The following is a 26176-nucleotide window of genomic DNA, read 5'->3' on the forward strand; positions in this document are numbered from 1 at the left end:
AGGGGCCTCTGGCCAAGATAGTTCCCTCTGGCCAACGTAGTGCGCATCGGACGCGTCAGGCGCCCTCCTCGAGAGCCCCTGGCCAGGGTCCAGCCCCTCTGGCCAGGGAGTGACGGTTTTTACGGGTCAGGCCCGTCACGTGTCTCTTTCTCAACCGCCCGAATCAACGTTTACAACGTTGTACAATATACAGGGTAGAGGAGAGGGGAAAAGTGTCGTGTGTGTGTGTGGAGAGAGGGAGAGTAAAGGAGAGGAGAGAGAGAGATCTTTAGTGGATCCCGAACTTCCTCTTCTTCTTGTTCTTCGAGCTCCTCCCTAAAAACCACCTGAACCACCCAGATCCTCGAGAAGTTGTTCTTCCTCGAACGATCTTGAACCCGGTTCCATTTAAAAATCGTTCATCTCGGGATCCCAAACCTCAAATTGGAATCTAAAACCTCAAAACCAGAGAAATCTCCAAAATCTTCTCATCATGTCGAAACTTATGGTACTTTGGGATCAAAAGAAGTACCACGAGATTACCCCCTAAAGATCCCAAACGTAAAATTTGGGATCTCTACCAATCCTACCAAGATTACTCGAAGATCTCGAATCTGTTCGAGAGAAAACGAACAAAATCTCTAGTTTTGGATCCCAAATTGTTACCCAAACCAATCCCGTGGCTTAAATCCCAAAACGGGTTCCTAAAAAACCCCCGCTTAACTGGAGCATCTTTGGGTTAACCCCCACAGGAGCTGTGCAACCTGTTGAGGCAAACTGCAATGTTTTTACAAATTCATACCAAGTACATGTTTTCCGGATTTCACCGTGATAAAACCAACATCCAGCGCCATAGCCGAAAGCATTTCAAACCCTCAGTAGTATAAGATGCGGGTGTGCTGGTGAACTCCACCCACCACGTAAAGTTCCTGGAGTTTTTAAGGAAATACAGAATTCACAGTACAAACTTGTATATACATATATAACTCCTAGAACGTATCATCCCAATTAACGCTCGAAACAACGTACTAACACTTTAATTAAAGCATACTTTATGAACACTCTTACACTCTTAATATTGGGATACATACGTACTGTTCATTGTTCTTGGATCTTCCCAATCACTTGTTTTCACTGTGTACCTGTAACTAGATCACTCACTGTAACTACCCAGATCTTGTGAATCTTTTGTTCACACCGTAAACCGTACTCTTGTTCTTGTATCGTGGATCTTTTATTCACACCGTACTCATGTTCTTGAATCATCACATATACTGTGATCACTATCATTTCTTACGTTTCTTTTCTTACTAACTCTGTATACTGTAAAGTTGGAATCTCAAGTTCCAGTAAACTTGTACCAGAAGGAATTTCAATTCCTTACCTAACTTAAACCTTAGGAGTTACATCCTAACTAGCATGAGTGGAAAATCAGGAACGAGCTCCCTTCATCGAGGGGGAGCCCGCTACACGAGGCCTCAGCTGTAGTGACCCAGTATCGCCCATAGAGGGGTTTCCTGCCAGGATAGCCCAACATCGCCCATAGAGAGGCCAATTTATCCTAAAACCCAACCACTCAAACAATTCCCGCTTTGGATGTCCAATCGGTTCTCTAACCCATTTCTTTAACACTAGAACGTAAGTAGTACTCGTAATATAGCTCGTAGCATAAAATATAACAAGTCCGTATAATCAACGTAAACAATCAACCAATGAAAGGAAGAAGATAAGATAATACGGACTAATCTGGATCACCCTATCAGCCGCACCAACCAACGGCTTGGATGACCTTTGAAACAACATCAAGAGTGTGGGGATAAAGGTGTCTCGGCCCTGGTTCACTCGGCCGTCTGCTGGCGCCATTCCCGTAGCGCAGGATCCATCTCTGGCGGGCTCTACAAAATAAAGTATCAACGTATGGGGAAAACTATGTAGTAGAAAATATAAAGCTTCTAATATCAACAATTTACTTTCCTGTACTTACTACATTTTCTTAAATAAATTATAGTTACATTATAAAACCTCCTTACCCTACATTCTTTCCTTTACTACTTTTTAACATTATTTAAGGATTCACATCAATAAAAGATAGTGACAACCGATAACGAACGGGAACGCGTTCGGCAACACATACGAAGGCGAATACGTTTGAAATATGAGATAACTACGATCAACAATTCGGAACCCGCCTGTCCCCTCCGAGACAGGCAAGCCGCAGACAAGCTGCGAGAGCTTAGCCGGTTTTCCTAGCCTGAGCCCCGCACTGTCACGTAAATGTGCCAACTGCCAAGAAATGGTAGAGGCGATGTATTTAAAACTGAAGTGATCGGCTTAGGAGACAAAGCATTTTTAATGAGCCGAGCAGAACTCAGTTCCTAAGGAGTTATTTTCTCTGTAAAAAGAGGAAAGGAAATGGGGTTAGAAACAAAGTCGAGGTAAATCCAGCTAGGAGTAATAACGGAAAGGACTTAACGAGTATAACTCGTTGAGCCTGTGGGTTCAATTTGTCTAAACCTTTTATAAATAGAAGTTTTATTAAAAATAGAATTTTACGTCTGGTAACTTACAGTAAAACCGTTTAAGACTAAGACCAAGATTGCTTTGTTGCCGAAGAGTGATAAAATTTGGCCAAGTTCATAAGAAGTTGGCTAAGAGGACCGAAAACGATCTTAACTCCATCTAGTTGCTGACTATCAAGATCAAGACTAGATATCTTGATGAGTACTTTGTAAGAGAGGTTAAGCAGGATTAGTGTCTGTATTAACCGACCATTTGAACACATGGTTCATTTGCGGCAGAATTAATTACTGTACAATTTATTAGATTCAAAGTCCTTGCTTAGACACCGCCGGAGGGATGTAACCCCGCATTTGCGGCGGTGTACGAGTTGTCACAAAAACTAAAGTAGTGGCTTTTTAAACAGTTTAAAATCGTAAAAAGTCAAACGATCTATTCCTACAAGATGTAGATATAAACGTCCTATCCCTCTAGATTTATACCCGGTGTAACGGCCGGATCGAGGATGAGGTTTCCATAATGCTTACCGAAGGAGATAAACTCGCATATTAAGTAATAACAAGGAATTTCGTCCTTGCCCTCGAACTCCAAATCGGTTTAAGCCAGGAACTCCTTAAGGTTTTAAAACGTGACCATGTTGTCCCAAGTAAGGAACCTGTTGTAACCCCCGAACGGGGGATTGGGATTAGGGATATAAAACCCCAACTATCCGGCAGTGACCACCGCCCTCTCCATTAGGGGTACGATGAAGATCAACAACTCGTCTTAAATATCAGCGGTCAGATATTCGTTGAACTATTTCTCGATGGACTCCGAAACGTAAATGATCGCAGTGATCTAAAACGTTGCGGCCACGTGGGTATCCAGGAACACTTGGATAATACCCTACAAATAAGGTTCAATTATTAACGGGCTAAACCCGTTACAAGAGTAACCTTCGACATTATCGCCGGTTTTATCGTAGTTCTGCTCATCATGAGGCTACTGATGAAACCAGATCTTGAACATTCTAGGTTCAGTAGACAGGTTCACGGGTTCGGTTTGAACCAAGAACAACCAGACTAACTAGCGAACAAAGTGGATGGTGGCCATTCCGATGTACTGCGAGCAAGCGTAAGAGCCACAATGATCGAACCAGCAAGGGCTTTAAAGTCCCTTGCTGGTCCAACATCTCCAAGTATCGCAATAGTAGTCGTAGCGAGCATTATTTATTTTACGTCTAAATGGAATTATACAGGGTGACCCGCACGGTTTTTAACGACGCCAGGCTTAGGAAGTTGACGACTGGGCCAGTTTCTAGGAGGAAGTATCTCGCACGTTCCTCTACCTTGCCGATGCTTATTACTGGGAGCTTCAAACGCGGGAAGCATTCTAGTTTGCTAAGTCAAGTACTCCCTAGCCTGGTTGGTCCAAACAGAGTTATGTTATTTAGACCAAGCCGATTTCTCGGTTTACATGCCTGACGTGTTCCTAAAAACCAAGCCGACTTTTCGGATCACTCCGAATATAACGACTATAAACCTTTTTGCAAATGTTCCGACCTGTTTTCTTTTTAGATGAGATGGTTGATGAGGATCTTTTATGACATCTACGCCCTCTTACTTTTCTATTAATCATGTGATGAGGATCTTTCCTTCTTTTACGCACCTTAACTTGCCAGTGAAGGGATGAAAACACCCGGTGATGTCCAGCTAGGGTTGGCGTACTTTGGCAAACGCCAAACGACACTAAACAGGAAACAAGGGCCACGTGGTCTATGGGTTGTAGGAACCGAAAACGTCGAGGACCAACACAACACGTGGCCAAGTGGTGCACCGCGCTAAAAGAATCGCAGTTATCATTATTTGGTTTTCATGATACTACTATTAAAACAATTAAAAAACTAGAGTAGAGAGACTACCAAAGTTTCGTCGTCGTTTACTTTTACTAATCTCGGAACACGTTCCACTTTTACCTAATTTGACTTTTTTCCCAAATTGGTCTCCTATTTTACTTAATCTACATGTCACAAGAGAAGAGGCAGCAGCGGAAAGTTTCAAACCTTGAATACTCGTGTTCAAAACAACACGAGGATTATCGTGTTACCCAAATGATATAGAAAAATAAATACAAAGATAGAGAGCTCGAGCGCTCAAGTATCGAAGGCAGATCGATATGATAGATATCATGAAACACGAACCATGATAACTCAAAAGATGGCAATCTAGATGCGGAAACCAGTAAAAGAGGGCAATCTAATATGATAAGTTGGTTAGTAGGTGAGTTGGGATCCCCCGGGTGATAGTAAAATTAGCCTCTAGAGATAGTAGGATTCCCGATGTACAAAAGTACGTGTTGACTGAACCATGAAATATCATCGTATCCTCGAACCAAGATAAATATCTATATATATAGTATATATAGATATATATATATATATATATATATATATATATAAGCTCGAAAAGCTCGAAAAGCTCGGATTAAGCTTGCTCGGCTCATTATGAGTTCGAGCCGAACTTTACTTAAAGCTCGGAAAATAAAACAAGTTCGAGCCGAGTAAATTAAAGCTCAGCTCGGGCTCGCTCGGCTTATAGCTCGGCTTGTGCTCAGCTTGCGCTCAGCCGAGCGAGCAAACGGTCGGGATTGGTGTAGATCGTAAAAGAATACTACGAGTAGTATACGTAGATGAGTCGTAAATGTAATTGATAATTGTACGTNTAATGTCGAGAATTTCAATCGGCTCGTTTAGAGCTCGAGCTCGGCTCGACTCGAAATTAGGCTCGCTCGAGCTCGGCTAGAATTAATTTCAAGCCGAGCTTGAGCCTAGATTTAGGCTCGAAATTAATTTCAAGCCGAATTTGAGCTGACATAAGCTCGCTCGAGCTCGGCTCGTTTCCACCCCTAGATGTGGTATGAATGCATGCTTAGCATAGTGAATGCATGCTAGATGTAATGAATAAATGCATGTAAGGGGATCGATAACTCTAGATTGAGTAGAATACTCGATTGGACATAAACATACAAGTAGATCGAGTGGCATCTAACCTAGTGTTCAAGAACATAAGTTGTAGTAAACCTAGAGTCAATGGACCTAGGCGAGTAGCATCCAACCTAGTGTTAGAAAACATAGGTTGAAATGGACCTAGAGTGAAAGTAACCTAGGTATATGATAAAAAGTGTGGCCCTAGAGTCAAAAGGACCTAGGATAATGTGGCCCTAGAGTCAAGGGGACCTAGGATGAAAAGGATATGGACCTGAGTGGGTCGACTCGTGGGGGTTAAAGCCAACCCTGCAAGCTATGTGGAACGGATTCCGGAATCCTGAAAATTGGACACCGAAAAGGGTGTCGAGCGTGTCCGACGATTTCGCAGTCCAGGGCTATACCACTGTCGTGGTGTGCGTGCGACGATTTCGCCGCCGGGTGGGTGAGCCGAGCTGAGTTTTATACCGGTTGAGCCGGGTTGTGGATCAGACCGCCAGGAGTGACTGAAACCATTGCTGGGCAAGTACGATACGTGCGCCGCCAGGTGGCTGAGACATGACTCGAACCATTGTTGGGTGAGGTGCGATTGGTTCGCCGCTAAATAGTTAGGTCATGATTCTAGTCCTCGGTGGGTAAGTACGCCGTGTTCGCCACCAGAATGGCTATGTCATGTGACTCGAGCCGTGTTCAGCGTGTGCGACGATTTCGCCGCTATGAGGCTGAGTCACAGGGAGCGGCAGGCTGTCAAAAGCTGAGGTGTTTGTGAGACGTCCATCACCTCGAGCCAGACGGTGCGCGGATTATCCGCAGATCGATTGACTCAAGACCGAGTCGGGTGGCATAGTGAGCTGAGGCCAGGTGACCTTAGATGTGAATGCTAAATAGCATAAAGTGCCCAAGAGTTAAGAAATAGAGTAGCTAACTTAATGTATAGCTAAAGGTAAGATGAAATGGCTAATGTAAAGAATAGCAGTGATGAAAAGAAAAGCTAAGAACTATTCAGTAGTTGCATATTGCATATTGTGAGGCATACTTTCCGGTTAGTTGCATAGTACATCATTATATATTTGCATATGTGGATGTTTTTGGACTAACATGTTTGCAGTGCCTCCTCGGACCTATTGGTCGAGCTTTTTCCTTGGGTGGCCGTACCCACTGGGAACCATGGAGTTGGTTCTCACTCCACGTTGTTTTGGGGTGTTTCAGGTACACACGTGAGCGGCGCGGCAGCGCGAGGCAAGGGCGTAGCTTCGTAGATAGCGCCCTACCCCAGAGACTGAGATAACAGTACCCCGAGTCGGCATAGCCTAGGGGTAGAGGAAAGTAAGAAAAGAACAAGATATATTAAACTTGTAAATGAAATTGTAATAATTTGATTGTAGTAGGAAGTTGAATATAAATGTAAAAACCTAAACTGAGATGAATGTTGTAATAGCAAGTAGCTGTATTTATGTTTTTGATACTTCCTTATGCAATCTTGTTTGTGTTATGTTCCTGGTTGGAACCCCTTGTAATTGTATTGATTGCGACGCCTTGGACGTATAGGGGAAACTCTGTCCGTTCGGCGGTCTGTCGGCGTGCCCGAAACCGACCAAGTAGACGGGCTCGGGGCATGACAGTTTGGGTTTGGTTCCTGAGATTGGGTATTGGTTCAGGTTTGGATGTGGACTTGATTTGGTTTGGATTCGTATGTGAACTTGATTTTCTTTTCAATTCTATTTCGGATTCGAGACAATCCTCTTTTGATTTTGCAACTTGATTCGGATCCGAAGAAATCCCTTTTTGATTTTGGTTTGATTTGGGGCGCGAAGAAATCCGATTTTGATCTTAATTTGGATTTGGGGTCTGAAGAAATCCCCGTTTTGATTTTCAATTTGATTTGGGGTCCGAAGAAATCCCCGTTTAATTTCGATTTGGATTTGATTTTCCAATTTGATTTGGGGTCCGAAGAAATCCCCGTTTGATTCTCCAATTGGATTCGATTTGGGGTCCGAAGAAATCCCCGTTTGATTCTCCAATTTGGATTTGATTTTCCAATTTGATTTGGAGTCGGAAGAAATCTCCGTTTGATTCTCCAATTGGATTTGATTTGGGGTCCGAAGAAACGGGGAATCAAAGATTCCCCTCCCTTCTTCTTGCGATGCTGCAGATGACGTCGACAAAGTTGATGACAGTGGCGTGGACCTGTTCGGCCATCGGATTTAATTTGACATTTTCGAAAAAATGTTGAAGGGTTCGAAGAAACGGGGAATCAAAGATTCCCCTCCCCTCTTCTTTCGAAAGTATCAAACCGTCGGTGTTGTAGATGATGTCGATAAAGTTGATGACGGTAGTGCGGATTTGTTTGACCGTCGGATTTGATTTAACATTTTCGAAGAAATGTTGAAGGGTCCGAAGAAACGGGGAATCAAAGATTCCCCTCCCCTCTTCTTTCGAAAGTATCCAACCGGCGATGTTGTAGATGTCGTCGGTAAAGTTGATGACGGTGGCGTGGATCTGTTCGGCCATCGAATTTGATTTGACATTTTCGAAGAAATGTTGAAGGGTCCGAAGAAACGGGGAATCAAAGATTCCCCTCCCCTCTTCTTTCGAAACTATCAAGCCATCAATGTTGGGGGTGGTCGCGGCAAAGTAAATCACCCATTCCATCATCAACGACTTCGAATGGGGTATTGAGAGGTCCGAAGAAACAGGAAGCCATTGGCTCCCCTCCACTCTCCCATCGAAGTCGTCTAGACGATATAGATGACTACGGTAGCAGGACCTAAAAAAAAAAAGGAAGAGGGGAAGAAAAGAGATCTTTTTCTTTTCTTTTTTTCTTTTTTTTTATGTTTTCTTTTTTTTTCTTCATTTTTCTTCTTCTTCTTTTTTTTTTACCTGTTGATCAGATGACGGATCGGATGAAGCGGCTCGGCGATCTCTCCTCCTTTCGGCAGCTCGGCGATCTCTCCTTCTTTCCGCGGCTCGGCGATCTCTCCTCCTTTGAATTTTTTTGTACGTCGGAACGTGGGTAGCAGAGGTGGGAATACTATTATCTCTCCCTTTTTTTATCGTAGTCTCTCTATCGTCTCTTTCTATATCTTTTTTTTTTCTCTCCTCCGTCTATCGTCGGACGTTTGATTTCGATTCTCCTATTTATAATGGGAGGGGTGGCGAGAGTTATTTTGAGAAATTCGAAATTCGAAATTCGAAATTGAATTTTGAATAGGTTGTTGTGGTTGGTTGAAAGATATTTGGGATTGGTTGGAAATTCAAAATTCGAAATCGAATTTTGAATGAGTTTTTAGATGGTTGGAGGGTATTTTGGGCATTGGTTGGAAATTCGAAATCGAATTTTGAATGGATTGTTGGAGGATATTTTGGAAATTGGTTGGAAATTCGAAATTCGAAATTGAATTTTGAGTGTGTTGTTGGATGATATTTTGGGAATTGGTTGGAGATTTGAAATTCGAAATTCGAAATCGAATTTTGAATGGGTTGTTGAATGGTTGAAGGATATTTTGGTGAATCGGTTAGGGATTCGAAATTCGAAATCGAATTTTGAATGGGTTGTTGGATGGTTGAAGGATATTTTGGGGAGTCGGTTAGGGATTCAAAATTCGAAATTTGGTTGGGGATTCGAATTTTGAATCGGTTGTTGGGTGCACGGATGTTGGTTGGGGATTCGAAATTCAAAAGTTGTGGAATGAATAGGTATTCAAAATTCGAATGAATGTTGGTTGAGAGATATTTTGGGAGTTGGTTCGAAGTTCGAAATCGAATTTCGAATATGGTTATTAGGATAACAGATATTTTCTGGGGGTTTAAAAATTTAAAATCGAATTTGAATATGATATTCGAAATTGAATTTTCAAACGTGGGTGAAAATGTGAGCCGTGATCCCATGAATTGGGCTGAAGTTGGGCCCACCTTGATGAAACTTGTTGGACACAATTATTTATTGGGCTGAGATGAGGCCCGAATTATTGTATAGGCCTAAAATTTTAAAGGGCTTTCATGAGGCCCTTTAATTCACATTTATGAATAGCCCTATTGTGGATTTTAAATTGTAATTATTGGCCCCAAAATTTTCTGGTCAACATGAGACCTATCAAAATTGTTCGAGTCTGAATCTAATCGGTTTCGATTATGATTAGGATTTTTTTTTTTTTCACTTCAAACAGTAGCTTGGTAATATTTAATATCTGTGTGATGTATAATGGATTAGTGCCTTTACTAAAATATGGATATGTTCCCAATAAATTGAAAATTAATAGAATTTGGAATTTAAGCCTGTAAAGGAAGATGATTATAAGCTTAGCAAAATTTTGATCATACTATGTGGGCTAAAATATTTCAATTCAGTTAATTTTTATTCGATATGCCTGATATCTTGTCGTGTCGATTTTATGTAGTGAAATGGTTTCAAAAAATGTGATTGCCGATTAAATAAAAGTGAAAAATTGGATAGCAAAAACTATAAAATATAGCGCAAGAAAATAAAATTTTTGCTCAATGAACAGGATATTTTGGAACAACTTACTGTCAAATAGATATCACCTCTGGAAGGCAACAGTGCACAGCACAGTCGTGATAGAAAGGTCTATGAGAAGTGGTTCAATAAGGATAGAACCATTCGGTACACTATGTTGAGTGCCGTGCAGGATGACCTTATCGGGGAGTTTGATATCTACAAAACTGCCAAAAGTATGTCGGACAAGCTCAAAGTGACTTTTGGGCAAACTTCAACTACAAGGCTGCGGCCTTAAATTTGAATTTCCAACAATACATGGGAGTTAAAGCCACCATGGCTGAATACCTTCGTATGATGAGAGCTATGATTCAAGACCTTAAAGTTGCTAAAAATGAGCTCAAAGATGAGCAACAAGTTCTCGCAGTGATTCATTTACTGCCAGATTCTGACTGGTCCCAAATGAAGCTCTTGATGACCTACGGCGAGAACATTAAAACGTTCAGTGATATTTCGTGTTATCTCGAGCTTGTAGCGAAATGCATGGAGGCGAGTAGCTCGGTGGCTCTTGTTGCTCGCTCTCACAAGCACCGGAGATTCAAACCCAAGCGCGAAAAGTATGGCGACAATGTAGAACAGAAGAATAAGAATCAAACTCCTCAAGACGAAATATGGAAACGCCGTAAAGACAAATGCGTCAGTAGTCGAGATGTATCAAAGCTCAAGTGCTATAACTACAAGAATAAGGGTTATTTCGCTCAGGATTGTCCTAAGCAAAGACAGGTAACCCTTCCACTCTTTTCAACCTATTTTGTTTGCTCATATGCTTTAGTAGCCCATTCCTTTCCTAATTGGATTGTGAATACAGGAGAACAAACACATAATATGTGAAGGAGGGAGCTTCGTAGATTATCACACTAGTCCGATCGAAGATACAGAAGGCCGTAAAATGAGTGCAACGATCCAATAAGCTCTTCCGCTGGAACTACTGTAAGTATGATATTTTTATGATGGTTATTTTTCCTACATGAACTAAAAAAACAAACTCTAGACTGTATTATATTATCATATCAATACTGAGTAATCTACAATCATCTAGTGGACAAACAACTAAACAAAAGGCATAATACCTGGGTCTTTGCAAACTCAATCTCTTCCTCTACCATTTTGAAAACCTCCTTGCGAGACTCCTGAAATTGTGTTGCAATACCAACAGCTGCAATCCGATCATCAAAACTCATTGGTAGATCTGCACTGCAGAAAAAGGTAAAATAAAATCATTATGCTATGTGACAGTTGTGAATAGAGAAATAGTATCTAATAGAGTACACTACTTCTAGATACGAAATGACATTCAAATGTATTGCTAAGGATCTTAAGTACCTTAAATTTATTGCAATACGATCAAGCAAGTGCTCACGTACAGACCCTTCCTCTGGGTTGTAGGTAGCAATAAGGAGTGGCTTGCATGGATGGCGAAAGCTGATCCCCTCTCTTTCCACAGAATTAACTCCATCAGTCAATACGTTTAAAAGCAGATTGCTAATGCCCTCATCCAAAAGGTTTATCTCATCAATGTACAAAACACCTCTATGGGCTTCTGCAAGTAGACCTGGTTGAAAAACCGTTGTCCCTGATTTAACAGATTCCTCAACATCAACAGATCCTAAAAGCCTATCTTCTGTGACACCAAGTGGAATCTGTGATACAATTACTACTGGTGTCATAGATAGATTAGTGATAATAGAACAGAAATGCACAATTGATGTTTTAGTCAGTTGAATAAATGATACCTGCACAAAAGGCGTTCTGACAACCTCAGTCTTTATATTGCCAACAGCATCATAGTGAAGACAATCAACTAATCCATCTTCCCATCTAAAGATGTCAATGAAATAACTAATAACTAATAAGCAGACAAAATATAAATTTAAGCAGTTAAAAGGAATGATAATTTGCAAATGTTTCAAGCATGTGTAAGATATTTGGCCTGCTGAGAGATTGATGGAGAGGAGGGTTGAATAAAAGAATTCCAAAAACCCTAGCAAGAAGACCTCTTTGGACTTCTATGTTACTATTCTACTCTACATATTCCTCTACCCAAGAGAATGTAATAACCACTGAATGACAAATATAGATAAATCATAGGCCCAAGTATAAATCTAGTAGTACGGATAGTTGATGACATAACTTTGGGAGATGATATTTCCAGAGCAATTAGAATCCTAGAGAAACAATGTTAGTAAACAGATATACAGAAGATCACAAGAATTCCAGCACTTGCTCATAGTGCGTTTTCTTGGAAAGAACAGTACAATCTTTCGGCATGTTTTTTAATTAAATTAAAATTTTTTATCTCCATCAAACCAAATATTACGGGAAAATAATATTTCTAGGCAGAAGAAATCGTTCATCTTCTGATGTATGAATTATGAAGTCTATTAGCAGCGTTTAGAACGCGGAAAATGCAGCATGTTGTTCCCACAGTAACCCATTTATAACGTAACAGGTGCCTTACCAATATCTTTTTTCCAATTCACAATAATAAAAAAGAGTATAAAATAGTGGCACTTCCGCTGAGTTTATTCTAATAAACTTTGACATTATCCAAATACTGTTTTAGATAAATGGCAAAATGAACTAACAATTCTACTTAAACATTTTAATCATAGTGGTTTTGTGAAATATGCCACTTCTTCAATGTAGAAGCAACCAGAATACCCGTCGGGAGTTTAAATTGTGCAGTTCTATATTGAAAATTCAGATATAAAATAGTAAGACTATTGATGCAAGTCCGGTCAAGCATGTGATGACGTTACTCTTCTGGACAATTGGGATCTGCATTGGCAATTGAACCTGCAACTACTTCAATTGGAGGAAGCAACGCATGCAATCCACGAGCCATTACAGTCTTTCCCGTTCCGCGCTTCCCTGAAATGGCAATTCCGCCAATCTCACGATCAATGGCCCCAAGAAGTAAAGCTGTTTTAATTGCATCCTGGGCCAAAAGCAATTGACATGATGATTTAGAAATTGCTATAACACAACGAAGTAGAACACAAACTAGGAACAAAAAGCTGCGACCAATATAAGCAGATGAAAAATGCAGTGGAGTAATGTTGACACAGAGGTCGCTGAAATTCGTTTTGCGGGAAGTAACCGTTACCATCAATTGCTGGAATATGCCCTTCAAAATAATTGCGTGTGATACATACCAACAAAAAGCAATAAGCATGAAAGAATCGACTAATTGGTCTATCTGGAGAGATTCAGTAGTTCTTATTCTCTCCTAGAACATATAATACTGTTAAATTTGGTTTAGATTTGTAGTTATCTAAATTGAAGTTAAATCCTAAACTAATTGGGATTAGATATAATTTAGATTTAATTTGACATATATGGATTATAAGGAGTGTAATTCTAATTGAATTAGGATTAGACTCTAGTTAGGAGACAAGTATTATATATACATGTTACGGCCAAGTTAATGATGCCGCGACCAAAATTAAGAGCCATGCTAATTAATTAAGTGAGCATCAAGGAAGAGTGGTCATTACAGGTGAGAGGAGCCAAGCCGCTTATTTGGAGTCACTTGTACGGATGCGGATTTCGGCGTTTCCGATCTAATTAAGTTTTGGTTTTTTGAGGGATTTTCTTTGTACTCCGCCTTTCGACATTAATAAATTATTTGCTCCGTCTTCGCCCGTGGACGTAGGCCGGTGGCCGAACCACATAAATATCGGTGTGCTCTTTCCTTATCTTTTCTTTTCCCGCATTAAGTTATTTTCTGGATCTATTTTTCGTCGTTCCGATTTTAACAAACCGGTATCAGAGCCTTTCTATTCTCTTTGAGGATTAAGATGACGACGAAGTTCGAGATTCAGAAATTTGACAGGACCAATGTAAGGACTGAAATTTTGACAGTGCAATTAGACTCTCTGTTGACGATGTTCCTGTGTGTAATTTAATTACATAAGCACTCGTCAAGTTTCAGGAGAAAATGAGCTAAAATGGAGAAGATACGCGATTATTAGTTTTCACTTAAAGTGAATAGTAACTCGGTTTTTCGGTGAAGCCACGGAGTAGAGTTGGCTTTCGGCGCGTATCAGACTCCGTTCATAGCGATCCAATAGCTCGTTTTGATCGGTTCAGCTATTCTGGAACCAATGGCACTGACGGATTTCAGATCTGACGCACGGTTTTCGAGAAAAAGGGATTTTATCGAAAAGGGGTTTTTGCACTTTGTTATTCGTGCATTCTAAAGCTCCTCGTGCTCCGTGCTTGTGACCTAGAGTAGGCTAAAGGATGTTTCGGGTCCCTACTAGTGGTAGGGAAGTCAAATTCAAGTGCGAATTTAAGGTTTAGTGGGATTACATATTTGTACATGTGTTTGGTGTGGAATAATTAGAGAGAGGATGGTTCGGTCGCAAATCGGCGACGAAATCGGATGAAACGAAATGGTGGTTTCGATGCCTTCGTCGTGCTGAACGCGATGGTGCAATCCGTTCAGAAATCCGATGAACGGATTGCCGGATATCGCATGATGTCCGGAAAGGGGTAGATTATGGCAATCGGGAACTTCGCAATAGTCCCAATATTTTATGCACCGTTTTGCACGAATTTGAATGTAGAGGGACTTATGCACATAATACACGTGCTGGTAGGGGACCTAACTGAAAATATGTGGCTTTGAGGGGGTTTCTTGCGAAATGGCATCTAGTATATAGGTGGCAACTAGGGTTTCTAAGGTCCTTTTGCTGCCCATGTCTACTCATCTAACCCTAGCCGCCCCACCTGCAATCCTGCCCTCCCCGTGCGCATGCTCCGGCCGCCGGCGAGCACCTCCGGCCGCCGGAATTCCCTGCATCACCTCTCTTTCTCCCTCTCGGCCAACCTCTTCACCGCATTGTGGTTGCGGACCCTAGAAGCCACCCTAGCTTGAGCACCATTGTCCCCTGGCCGAGACATATCTCCCCCGTCTCCTTCGCCGGCCCCGGCCATACCCGTACGCCGCGGGAGCCACCTCGCTCCCTGCGGCCAACCCGCAGTCACCCGGGCCGAGCCCGGGTGATTCCCGCCTCCGCGCGCCGCCACTGATCCTCGCTGGCCGCGCCGCCCTCCTGGTACCTCCGGTGACCTCCCGGTCGCCGCCCTGTCGTCTCCGCACGCCGCCGGCCGCTGCTCCGACTCTCTGCGGCCGCCCAGGGCTTGTGCGGGCCGAGATCTGGTCATCTCGACCACTGCGCGTCGCCACCGCCCGCAGCATGGTGCGCCACCCTTCCTCGGCCTCCGGCGACGTGACGCCGTCGCCCCGACCCTCCTCCGGTCGCCGCAGTGGCCGCCGCCGACGCTCCCTCTCCCTGCGGCAGCGCAAGGTCTGTGCAGGCCGAGCCGCACCCAGCACCGCCGCCGCCGCCGCCTTCCGCCGCCGGCCGGCGTGAGCATAGGCTCCGCCTGGCCGGCTGCACTCGTCCGCCGCCGGCCTACCTGTCGCCGGAGCTCCCTGTTGGCCAGATCTGGGCCGTCCTCTCCTCGGGTTAGGTGGCTAGGGCATCATCGCCCGTCACCGACGCCGTCTTCTGTCGCCGGCCAACGCGCGCCCCGGCCTCCCTCCATCGCCAGAAACCTTCCCCTGTCGGCGCGCCCGCCGTCCAGCCGCCGCCGGCCGCCCGTGCCCTACCTTGCTCCGGTAAGTCTAGTGAAGGTCTCCAGCATACTGTTGGGAGCTTCCGGTCACCTTTCTGGTGGTCCGAGGACACTCCGATAATCCGGGAAGTGAGCACGATGATCCTTACTTCGTGCTGAACATCGTGCTCACCTCCGTTGGGGTCAACGATGCCCTGGTTTGCGAGTTTGACGCAATGTAAGCGCTGTGCGCGCTATTTCGCTGAGGTTCGCGTCGTGTGTGCGCTTGCCACAAGGGTTGGCAGTGCTCTGAAAGGTGAGCACGGCCTCCGGCACGTCGAAACCTATAAGTGGGTATCTTGGCTCGGCTGATTGACCTCTGGTTTGCGTAGACGGACCATAAAAGCCCGAAAAACACATGAAATAATGTGATTTCTTGGAATCGGGAGGGCTTTTATGCAATTTGATTTGTCGTGGCTGCTGTTGGCAGCATGGGTGAGCTGTGGGTGACCTCTGGACTGAATGTCCAAGGCCCCAGACCTTTGCGAAGATTGGAAATGCATTTCCGGTGCGTTTGTCGGCAAAATCCGTCGACGGAACGCGGTTTTAGTTCGGAATTCTTCCGACGGTGCCTCGTGAACATTTGTTGAGTCGCTGAGCCTTGTTGGCTGGTCACTCGCGTCATTTCGAGGGTTCAGAAATGACGGGTGAGCGACGGTGGGTTCCGGTGTCGAAATCGATACTTCCGGGAACCCGGATCGGAACGATTATCCGACGATAATCGTTTCGGAGTGAGTTAAGGTCTTTGCTGCCAAGTCACACGTAAATTTGTATTTAGTGGCAGCGAGTGACTCGTGGCATGAGTCGGTGCATTTCGGGACAGTTCGTGGGTCCCGACGGAGTCCCGGTGCGATTTCGGGACTTTCGGCGAGTTATGGTCGTCGGTTTTAGGAAACCGATCTCAGTGGGATTGTTTGTGGGGTTGTACATTTAGTGTTTTATATTCGTGGGTTAGAAACTAACCTGGTGGACCTTCCGTAGGTCCGGTTGATGTTCTTTCGCAGTTAGGAGACAGGCGCGACCTTCGTACAGGTGGGTACTTCGATCCGACGTCGGTACAGTGGTGCACGCTCGGTGATATTCTTCTATCCTTATTCTCTTGTTATTACTATTGCGTAGTGTAGCTTATTGAGCCTTGCACCCCTATTGTTTACATCTTACTTTACTCGCTGTTTGCATGATTAGTATCCTGAGTAGGAGTAGAGTAGTTATACCATGTTTCCTTGTTGCTCTACTTAGCTATTCTGCATACCCTGTTTCATGTTTATAGTAGAGTGATTCCGTGATTATCTGTGAGATCAGCGATCTAGTCGATCGATTCTAGTATTCCGTATTTATGACCTATTCGGTGAGTTCCTCGACCTTTGTTGTCCGATGACCGTTGAGGTCGGTACCCTGAGGGGTCGGATTGTCGGCTAGTGGCCGACGGTAGTTCTAGATTATATACTCAGATGACTTCTTGATCGATTCTTGCATATATACAGTAGTTGACTTATTGATCAGTATCTACATACTTTTGTTAGGATGTTGAGTTGTTCCATCCCAGTTGACTTGATTAGTCAGTACTTGCATACAGTTGAGAGGATGTCGATGTTGTCCCATCCTAGTTGACCTGAGTGGTTGGTTCTTGTGCTTCCTTACAGTTGATGACCTATACGGTCGATGAGCCCTGTAGGCAGGATTGTCGGCTGGTTGCCGACGTTTGGCCTTTGAGCATATCAGCATTGACCGCCCGATACTCGTCGCATTTCACGAACACTGGCGGTCTGATCCACCGCAAGGAGTGTTCTTTTCAGGAAAAGTGTTTGCAGGTGTCAACCCGTGAGCCCCCGAGGGGTTATATGCATGGTAGAGTGGCAGTGGTACTGTCAGGAGGTCTCCGGTGTGAACCTCCAGGGCACATGCTTGAGGTTCAGGTGCGGACCAACAGAACAGCAGATTCCAGATTGGGTATATTTGGTCTTTACATCCAGTTGACGCATATGTCTATAGTAGCAGTCGTTGCATGCATACTTACAGTTCTTACTTTATAGTTGTCTTGCTATTATAGTAGATATTCATGTATGCTTTCTGTTCTAGTTACAGTAGCGGTAGCCATTTATTCAGTATAGTTCCTACTTCCTTTCAGTTTATTGCTACTGTATTCATTATATCTGCTCATTACCTTATATATCTCTTTCGTGTATTATTGTTGCTACTATATTTCCACTGACCCGTATTGTTTTATAGCTCTTCCTGATCCGGTGAGTACTCCTCGCCTTCTTCGGCTTGTGGTACCCACTGGGAGGGGAGACATGTTTACATGTTCTCACCTCCCCCACTATTTTTCAGGTATCGTGGGCGGTGAGGGTTGTGACGTGACGTGAGACACGTACGTAGCGGTCGATAGATCTTCCGACCCAGGTTATTCGGTTTAGTTCCTACCCTTACTATTCTGTTGATATAGCTTAGATAGTTTATATGGTTCAGTATTTTTATTACATTTGAATATGTGGATTTTTATGAAAGTAATAAAAGGATTTCTGGGTTTTGTAAAATAAAAGATTCTCTACCCCTCGTGGTAGCGTTTTAAAAAGATAAAAGTTCCTGTGTAGGGAACAGTTTTCAAAAAGTTTTCTGTGGATTTTGTATCTTAGTATTTCAAAACCTGTTTCTGTGGTTGAAAATATTTTAACTGATAGATGTGGATTTATGTTTAAATATCGAATGTATAAATATGAATCTGTGGTGAATGGTGTATGAATATATAACTATTGGTTATATGTATGTTCATTTGGTTGTGGTTGTACCTGGGTGACTTCTTGTACTCGTGCGACGCCGTGCAAATACAGGGGAGACTCTGTCCGTGTGAACAGTAGATTTCCTGTATTTGTGGCGGATCTGGCATACTCTGAGGTCAGGTTTTCAAAAAAAAAAATTTCAGACGCTTTTCCGCTTTGTTTTAAACTGAAATGGGACCCCGGGGCGTGACAACCAACATTTTCGCATTTTGGCAAGTCAAGATGCGTGTTATATTGACGCAGTAAGGATTGCAGAAGGCACTGTTGGGAAAAGAAAAGATGTCCGATTCGTTGACGGCGGAGCAGAAGGAGGAGATTGATAATAAAGCTCTTACGGCAATACAATTATATTTATCCGATGAGCTATTGTGCGAGGTCTTGGATGAAACGACTGCTGTAGGGCTTTGGCTTAAATTGGAGTCTCTCTACATGACGAAGCCTCTCACCAACAAGTTATATTTGAAGCAACGTCTCTTCATGTTGCACATGACGGAAGGTACCTCTATTAAATCACATTTAGATGAATTTAATTCTGTTATTATGGGTCTCCACTCGATAGATGTCAAAATCGAGGAGGAAGATAAATACATTTTATTATTATGTTCTCTACCGCCCTCTTACAAGAATTTTCGTGAGACCTTCTTGTTTGGACGAGATACTCAATGTCTCGATGATATTAAATCCTCTTTACTTTCAAAAGAGAGAATTGACATGCAGATAAGCAATGAGACAGGTACAGCTTCAGGACAAGGTTTGGTCGCTAGAGGGAGGTCTCGGGAGAAGGGTTCCGGTAATAGAGGTACATCTAGATCAAAGTCAAAACATAGGAATTTGATTTGTGGTTATTGTAAGAAGGGTCACATAAAAGCTTATTGTTTCAAGCTGAAAAATAAAGAGCAGCGGAAGAATAACGGTGATAAGACTCAAGGTCAAAAAAAACACCAATACTGAAGCTGAAGCAAGTGTTGCAGCAGAAGAATCAGATAAAAATGATATCGTCTTCATAGTTAGGGATAAGACACGCAGACAAGATGAGTGGCTTATGGACTCTGCGTGCTCCTTCCATATCTGCACGCATAGAGAATGGTTCTCGACGTACAAGCCTATTGAAGGCGGAGATGTATTGATGGAAAATCACTCTACGTGTACAATTATTGGAATTGGCACTGTTCGAGTACGGCTGTTCGATGGAGTAGTGAGAACTATATCTGAGGTTCGGCATATTCCGGATATGAGAAAAAATATGATCTTATTGGATACACTTGATGCTAAAGGCTTTAAGTATTCTCCAGCTGATGAATTAATGAAAGTCGCTAAAGGGAATCTTATAGTGATGAAGGCCAAGTTGTCCGACATGTTATATGTTCTACAGGATTTTACTATGACAGGTTCAGCAGCAGTGACTTCTTCCTCTATGTCCGATTCGGATAACACCAGACTATGGCATATGCGACTAGGCCATATGAGTGAATATGGTATGATGAAGTTGAATGAGAGAGGTCTGCTTGGTAGTCAGAATTTAGAAAAGTTAGATTTCTGCGAGCATTGTGTTCTTGGCAAACAAAAGAGAGTCAACTTTAAGACCACAGTTCACCGGACAAAAGGTACTCTGGATTATATTCATTCTGATCTTTAGGGACCTTCTCGTACTCCTATTCATAGTGGTACTAAATATATGTTGACTTTTATTGACGACTATTCTCGTAAAGTGTGGGCGTTCTTTCTGAAAAGTAAGGATGAGATGTTCAATTATTTCAAGCTGTGGAAGACATGATTGAGAAGCAAATTGAAAAGCAGATCAAGAGATTAAAGACCGACAACGGTTTGAAATTTTGTTCGTCAGAGTTTAAAGAATTTTGCAAGAATAAAGGAATCGTCTGACATAAAACCGTTAGGCATACTCCACAACAGAACGGGGTGGCCGAACGGATGAACAAAACTCTTTTGGAGAGAGCTCGTTGTATGCTCTCTAATGCTTACTTAGCTAAGAGTTTCTGGGTAGAGGCGATCTCTACGACATGCTATTTGGTAAATCGATCTCCCATTCAGCACTTGATTGCAAAACTCTTGAGGAGGTATGGTCTGGCAGCCCTTCTGATTATTCTAATTTACGAATATTTGGTTGTCTTGCTTATGTTCATATAAATGAAGGCAAGTTAGAACCTAGGGCTAAGCATTTTTATTGGCTATGCATCGGGGATTAAAGGATATAGATTGTGGTGTCCTGAATCGTCTAAATTAATTATTAGTAGGGATGTCACATTTGATGAGTCTGTTATGTTATATTCTAACCGTAATTCTTCTGATGAGATCCTGAGTACTAGCAAGCAGGTAGAGGTAGAGACCAATAATATAATCCAGTCTCAAGATTCTTCTCAGTCAGAACAAGTTCAGTCGGCAGGCACCTCAGTAACTGAAACCCCACAAGTTGAGAGGCAGAGCATTGCTACAGGCAGAGCGAGGAGATAGATCAAACCACCGCAGAAATACGGTTATGAAGATATGGTTGCTTATGCTCTTTCAGTGGCACAAGATACAGAAGAAGAAGGCGAACCTTCCACGTATAATCAAGCTATTCTAGTGCCAATTCTGCAGAGTGGTTGGTGGCGATGAATGAGGAGATAGAATCGCTTTATAAGAATCGCACATGAGAGTTGGTAAAACCGCCTACAGGCAAGAAAATTATTGGCTGCAAGTGAGTCTCCGAGAAAAAGGATGGAATCCCCGGCGTGGAAGATACAAGATACAAAGCTCGTTTAGTTACTAAGGGCTACAGTCAGATAGAATGTGTTGATTTTAATGATATTTTCTCATCCGTTGTGAAGCATATTTCTATTCGTGTTCTTTTATCAGTAATAGCCATGAATGACCTGTATCTTGAGCAACTTGATGTTAAGACAACTTTTCTACATGGAGAACTTTAGGAGCAAATTTATATGAAACAGCCGGAGGGATTCATTGTTGAAGGGAAGGAGGACCATGTTTGCCTATTAAAGAAATCGCTTTATGGCTTAAAGCAGTCTCCTGGACAATAGTACAAGCGATACAACTCCTTCATGACAAGTCACGAATATTCTAGAAGTAAGCATGATAGTTGTGTGTACTTCAGAAAACTTGATAAGGGATTTTTCATATATTTGTTGCTCTATGTCGATGATATGTTAATTGCTTCGAGCGACATAGTTGAGATAAATAAATTGAAGACTTTACTTAAGAGTGAGTTTTTGAGATGAAAGATCTAGGTGCTGCTAAGAAAATTCTTGGTATGGAAATTAAGAGGGACAACAAGTCAGGACTACTGCATTTGACACAGGAGAAATATACAAAGAAGATTTTAAAGTGTTTCGGGATGACAAATGCAAAACTGGTGAGCACTCCTTTTGCGACGCATTTCAGACTTTCCGCTGAATTATCACCACAGTCCGATGATGAGCGGGAGTACATGTCACATGTTCCCTATTCTAGTGCTGTCGGGAGCATCATGTACGCCATGGTTTGCACATGGCCGGACATCTCCTACGCAGTGAGCATGGTTAGTAGATATATGACCAATCCTGATAAGGCTCATTGGCAGGCTGTTAAGTGGATTCTGAGATACTTGCGAGGTACCACTAGCACTTGTTTGGAGTTTGGAAGGTGTAAGGATGGTGTAGTTGGAAATGCTGATTCGGATTTTGCAGGTGATTTGGACAGGAGGAGATCACTTTCAGGTTATGTATTCTCTATTGGCGGATGTGCAGTTAGTTGGAAAGCTTCACTACAACCTATTGTCGCTTTGTCTACGACAGAAGCGGAATATATTACTATGACAGAGGGTGTGAAGGAAGCTATGTGGCTAAGAGGCTTATTTGGAGAACTTACTTCTTATTAGAATCCGACGATTATTTATTCAAACAGTCAAAGTGTTATTCATTTATCGAAAGATCAGATGTTTCACGAGAAGACAAAGCACATCGATGTAAAGTTTCACTTTGTTCGGGATGTGATTGGGAAACGTACAGTGACTGTTAAGAAAATTGGTACTGAGGACAATCCGGCGGATATGCTTACTAAGTCTCTTACTATTGCCAAGTTCAAGTATTGTTTGGACTTTGTGGCAGTTGGCAGCACTTGAGGCCTTATGGGGCATTTGGAGAAGACGGAGCATAGAGCATTAAGCAGCGTTGAGGAGAATTTAAATCAAGGTGGAGTTTTGTGGCAAACTCGACATAGCGGCTACACTACAAATTAAATCAATGTGGAAATTGTTAAATTTGGTTTAGATTTGTAGTTATCTAAATTGAAATTAAATCCTAATCTAATTGGGATTAGATATAATTTAGATTTAATTTGACATATATGGATTATAAGTAGGAGTATAATTCTAATTGAATTAGGATTAGACTCTAGTTAGGAGACAAGTACTATATATACATGCTACGGCCAAGTTAATGATGCCGCGACCAAAATTAAGAGCCGTGCTAATTAATTGAGTGAGCATCAAGGAAGAGTGGTCCGTACGGGTGAGACGAGCCAAGCCGCTTATTTGGAGTCGCTCGTACGGATGCGGATTTCGGCGTTTCCGATCTAATTAAGTTTTGGTTCTTTGAGAGATTTTCTTTGTGCTCCGCCTTTCGACATTAATAAATTATTTGCTTCGTCTTTGCCCGTGGACGTAGGCCAGTGGCCGAACCACGTAAATATCGGTGTGCTCTATCTTTATCTTTTCTTTTCCTGCATTAAGTTATTTTCTGGATCTATTTTTCGCCGTTCCGATTTTAACAAATACAACAAGAACCAAGATTATTTAGGTGTTTATGTTTCAATCCCTACTTACACACGCAGTTGCGGATCTAATTACGTGTCATTTATGGGTAAGCATTGCTTCATAGATTACAGCAGTAATACCATCAGCATATCAACATCACATTATTACCACCTCCTGTAATTTGACTACAAATCAAAGATTTTGGCCTGGTCATTCCAAAAGCTCAAATGAACATGACATTTGAAGCCTTTTTTTGACTTGAAACTGACCTTGGATACGAATTATCAACTAGACCACCTGTAACAGTAATGGAATGGAGAAGAACCCACATTTAAAAAAAATAAAATAAAATCCAATTATCCTAAACTAACCTAAGCTTGAACTTCGAAAGATAAGTGTCAAGCTAATCTAATTCAACTAATATAACCAGTTGAGTTCTTTTGTACATGAGGAATTTATAGGACTATTAATAAATGCTACAGGATATCCTTCACTGAAGCCCATGGTTATAGAACTACAGTGAACTATGGAATCTATTTCTTCTTTTAGACAAAATACTCATTGTGTGAATGATGAAGAGCTTTCTTTTTCTTCTTTTTTTTAAACAGAATAAGAAGCATTCCTATCTAGGGCCTATATTTCACCTTTTCGAACCTACTAGATGTGGTTCCACTTTTCTCGAGATTGTGTTGCAACAATATAAAGAGAATTTCTTTTGGAATGTCCTTCATTCGATGGAGAGATCAATAAATAATTATTTGGTTCTCGTCAAGGATTTAAGTTCCCATCAACACAGGCCATGCTCATTATGTCGTACCGTGCTTACAAGATATAGGCATGATATAGTCCCCGTGCCAATAGCATGATTCAAAACCCTCTTTTATTTATCGATATTCCACTTTTTTAAAAAACTCTATTTTTATGATCAATTTTTTTGCGTGTAACTTTCATAATAATTCAATTTTGATTCTTAAGTTATGAATTAATTTATCATAAAAATTAAAAATCAAAAAATTAACTGCAAAACTGAACTAAACCGAACAAAAGCAAATTAATTCGGTTTGGTTTGGATCGGTCCAAGGATAAATTGGTTTGATTCAGTTGAGAATTTGTTCAAACAGAAAATTTTGGTTCGGAATGAGAATTGACTAGAACAGAACCAGTTACACCATAAAGAAAATAGTATAATAAGAAGAATAAAGAGTTTGTCAACCTTTAGCGGGAGAGAGGAGATCTAGAGAGGGAAAGAGAGATCAAGGTAACTTTGGGAAACTCCCAAATACTCGCGTTTTTCTTTCTTTAGAAAAATATGCGTACAAATCTAAGCCTAAAAGGCTTATTTAAAGACTATTAACCTAAATAAACTCCTAACATTTAGATTTTATTTTCAAATTCAAATTTGAAATTTGAGTTGCATCAGCATGACAGCTGCTTCTTGGACTAGATAAGTTATTTCAAAAGTTAGGTCAGATAGCCACGAAAGCCAAGTTCAGGAATGTAGCCTAAAGAAACAACTTTGATGTTTACAGCTCCAAAATATCCAAAACCGCATTGACGCCCAAAGACATCAGGCGAGGTCCTTCAAAACTATAATGCTCAAGAGACCATGAAATTTTAATTTTCTAGCACTTGGAGGATAAGAGGACCTTGTCTTAGTTTCATCACCAAAATTACCCTGCTTTCCTAAATTACTCTTGTTATTTTCAAATTTCTTACAAGGGTGCTTTTTCTCATCATCTGGTTGACAAACTTATTACACACTAGATATTACATTAAAGGACATGGAAATGGTCACTGCAGAACCAATCGCCATTCATGAGTCACTTACAGTTCCTTCAACTTAAATGTGGCTTCGTATTTAATTGCATAAAGCTAAATCCTATAAAAAAGTTGGCATTCCTAGTGTTCGTTAGTTCTTTTTCTTCGATGACTTATTACTCTTGCCAGCATAACCGAGGACACAAGTTAGAAGATTCAATGCCGGTGTAAGCCTTTCTTTCCTGCATTAGGATACTAGCACAATAAAGCAAAGAACAGAAGAAGATGATTCTCTTTTCTTTTGTTTTTTTTTTTTTTTACGAGTAAACTAGTGACATTGCTGTAAAGTGGCCTATAGAGAAAAGAAAAAGGAAAAAAAAAATGAAGAACAGCAATGCCACTACTGAACCAAAAGAACATAAACCCCAACTATACCGTACAAACCGAGACCCAACAAAAATGCCACAAACCCACAAAGAACAATAACTCTAGCTAACAACCTACCACCATAAATTTCAACAAAGAATGCAAAACCAGTTAAGAATTGAATTGAGAGCCGTCCTGACCTGTCCGACGACGGCGGCCAACGGGAAGTACTGCCTGCCGTATTCTGCGTCCTCGAAAGACTTCTTGCCGCTCGTGGAGACGGCGCCATTGGTGGACTCCACAGTGGCGGAGGCGGCGGCGGCGGCGGCGGCGGAAGAGGCGTTGATGGCGCGGGGAAGAGGGCGCCGTCGCACGGCTCTACTATTTGTAAGGTAAATGGGTTTTGAAAGGGGAAGGGAAAATGGGTGCTGTTTGGAAGAAGAGAGGAGGATGGATTGGAATGGGGTGAGAGAGGACGCAGCCATGAAGGAGCTCCAGGAAGGAAGAGCTGGGGAAGGTGAGATGACTAGTAACGCTATCTCCTTATCCTTGAGTGGTTTTTGTCTCCTGCTTCCACATAAGGCATCCTGTTTACAAGAAAGTTTATTATTATTTAGCAACCACATCACATCATTTATATTCACTCAATTATATTTTTTAATTTAAATAAAATATTTTTTAAAAAAATTATGATGGAATAGATAAACCCAAAAAAAAAAATTTAAATAATTAGAGATACCACATCAGTCATGTGAGCGCTACATTTTTTTTCTTGTTTATTTTATATATATACATATATGTATAGAACCTCGATCTACAGCTGTCCTAGAGTGGTAATCCTACTGCCTCAGATCTGTCGGTTGTAGGCCAATGTTGAAAATAAAAATTTTAAAATATTTTTTACATTATATATTGGCCAATTTTTATAA

At 41.8% G+C, this 26176-nt stretch overlaps 1 protein-coding gene across 1 annotated transcript in view; it reads right to left on the bottom strand.

Annotated features, from left to right (window-relative positions):
* LOC109719254 (magnesium-chelatase subunit ChlD, chloroplastic) overlaps positions 1-25836 on the bottom strand; it is an 82258-nt gene extending 56422 nt beyond the window's left edge. The window contains exons 1-5 of the mRNA XM_020245827.1: positions 25448-25836; positions 12731-12909; positions 11705-11789; positions 11295-11611; positions 11042-11165 (exon numbers count right to left, since the gene is read on the bottom strand). Coding sequence (XP_020101416.1) covers positions 11042-11165; positions 11295-11611; positions 11705-11789; positions 12731-12909; positions 25448-25732 — 990 coding nt within the window. The 5' untranslated portion in view covers positions 25733-25836. The remainder of the gene's footprint in view (positions 1-11041; positions 11166-11294; positions 11612-11704; positions 11790-12730; positions 12910-25447) is intronic.

The sequence above is a fragment of the Ananas comosus genome, linkage group 13, assembly GCF_001540865.1.
Source record: "Ananas comosus cultivar F153 linkage group 13, ASM154086v1, whole genome shotgun sequence".
Taxonomy (NCBI): Eukaryota; Viridiplantae; Streptophyta; class Magnoliopsida; order Poales; family Bromeliaceae; genus Ananas; species Ananas comosus.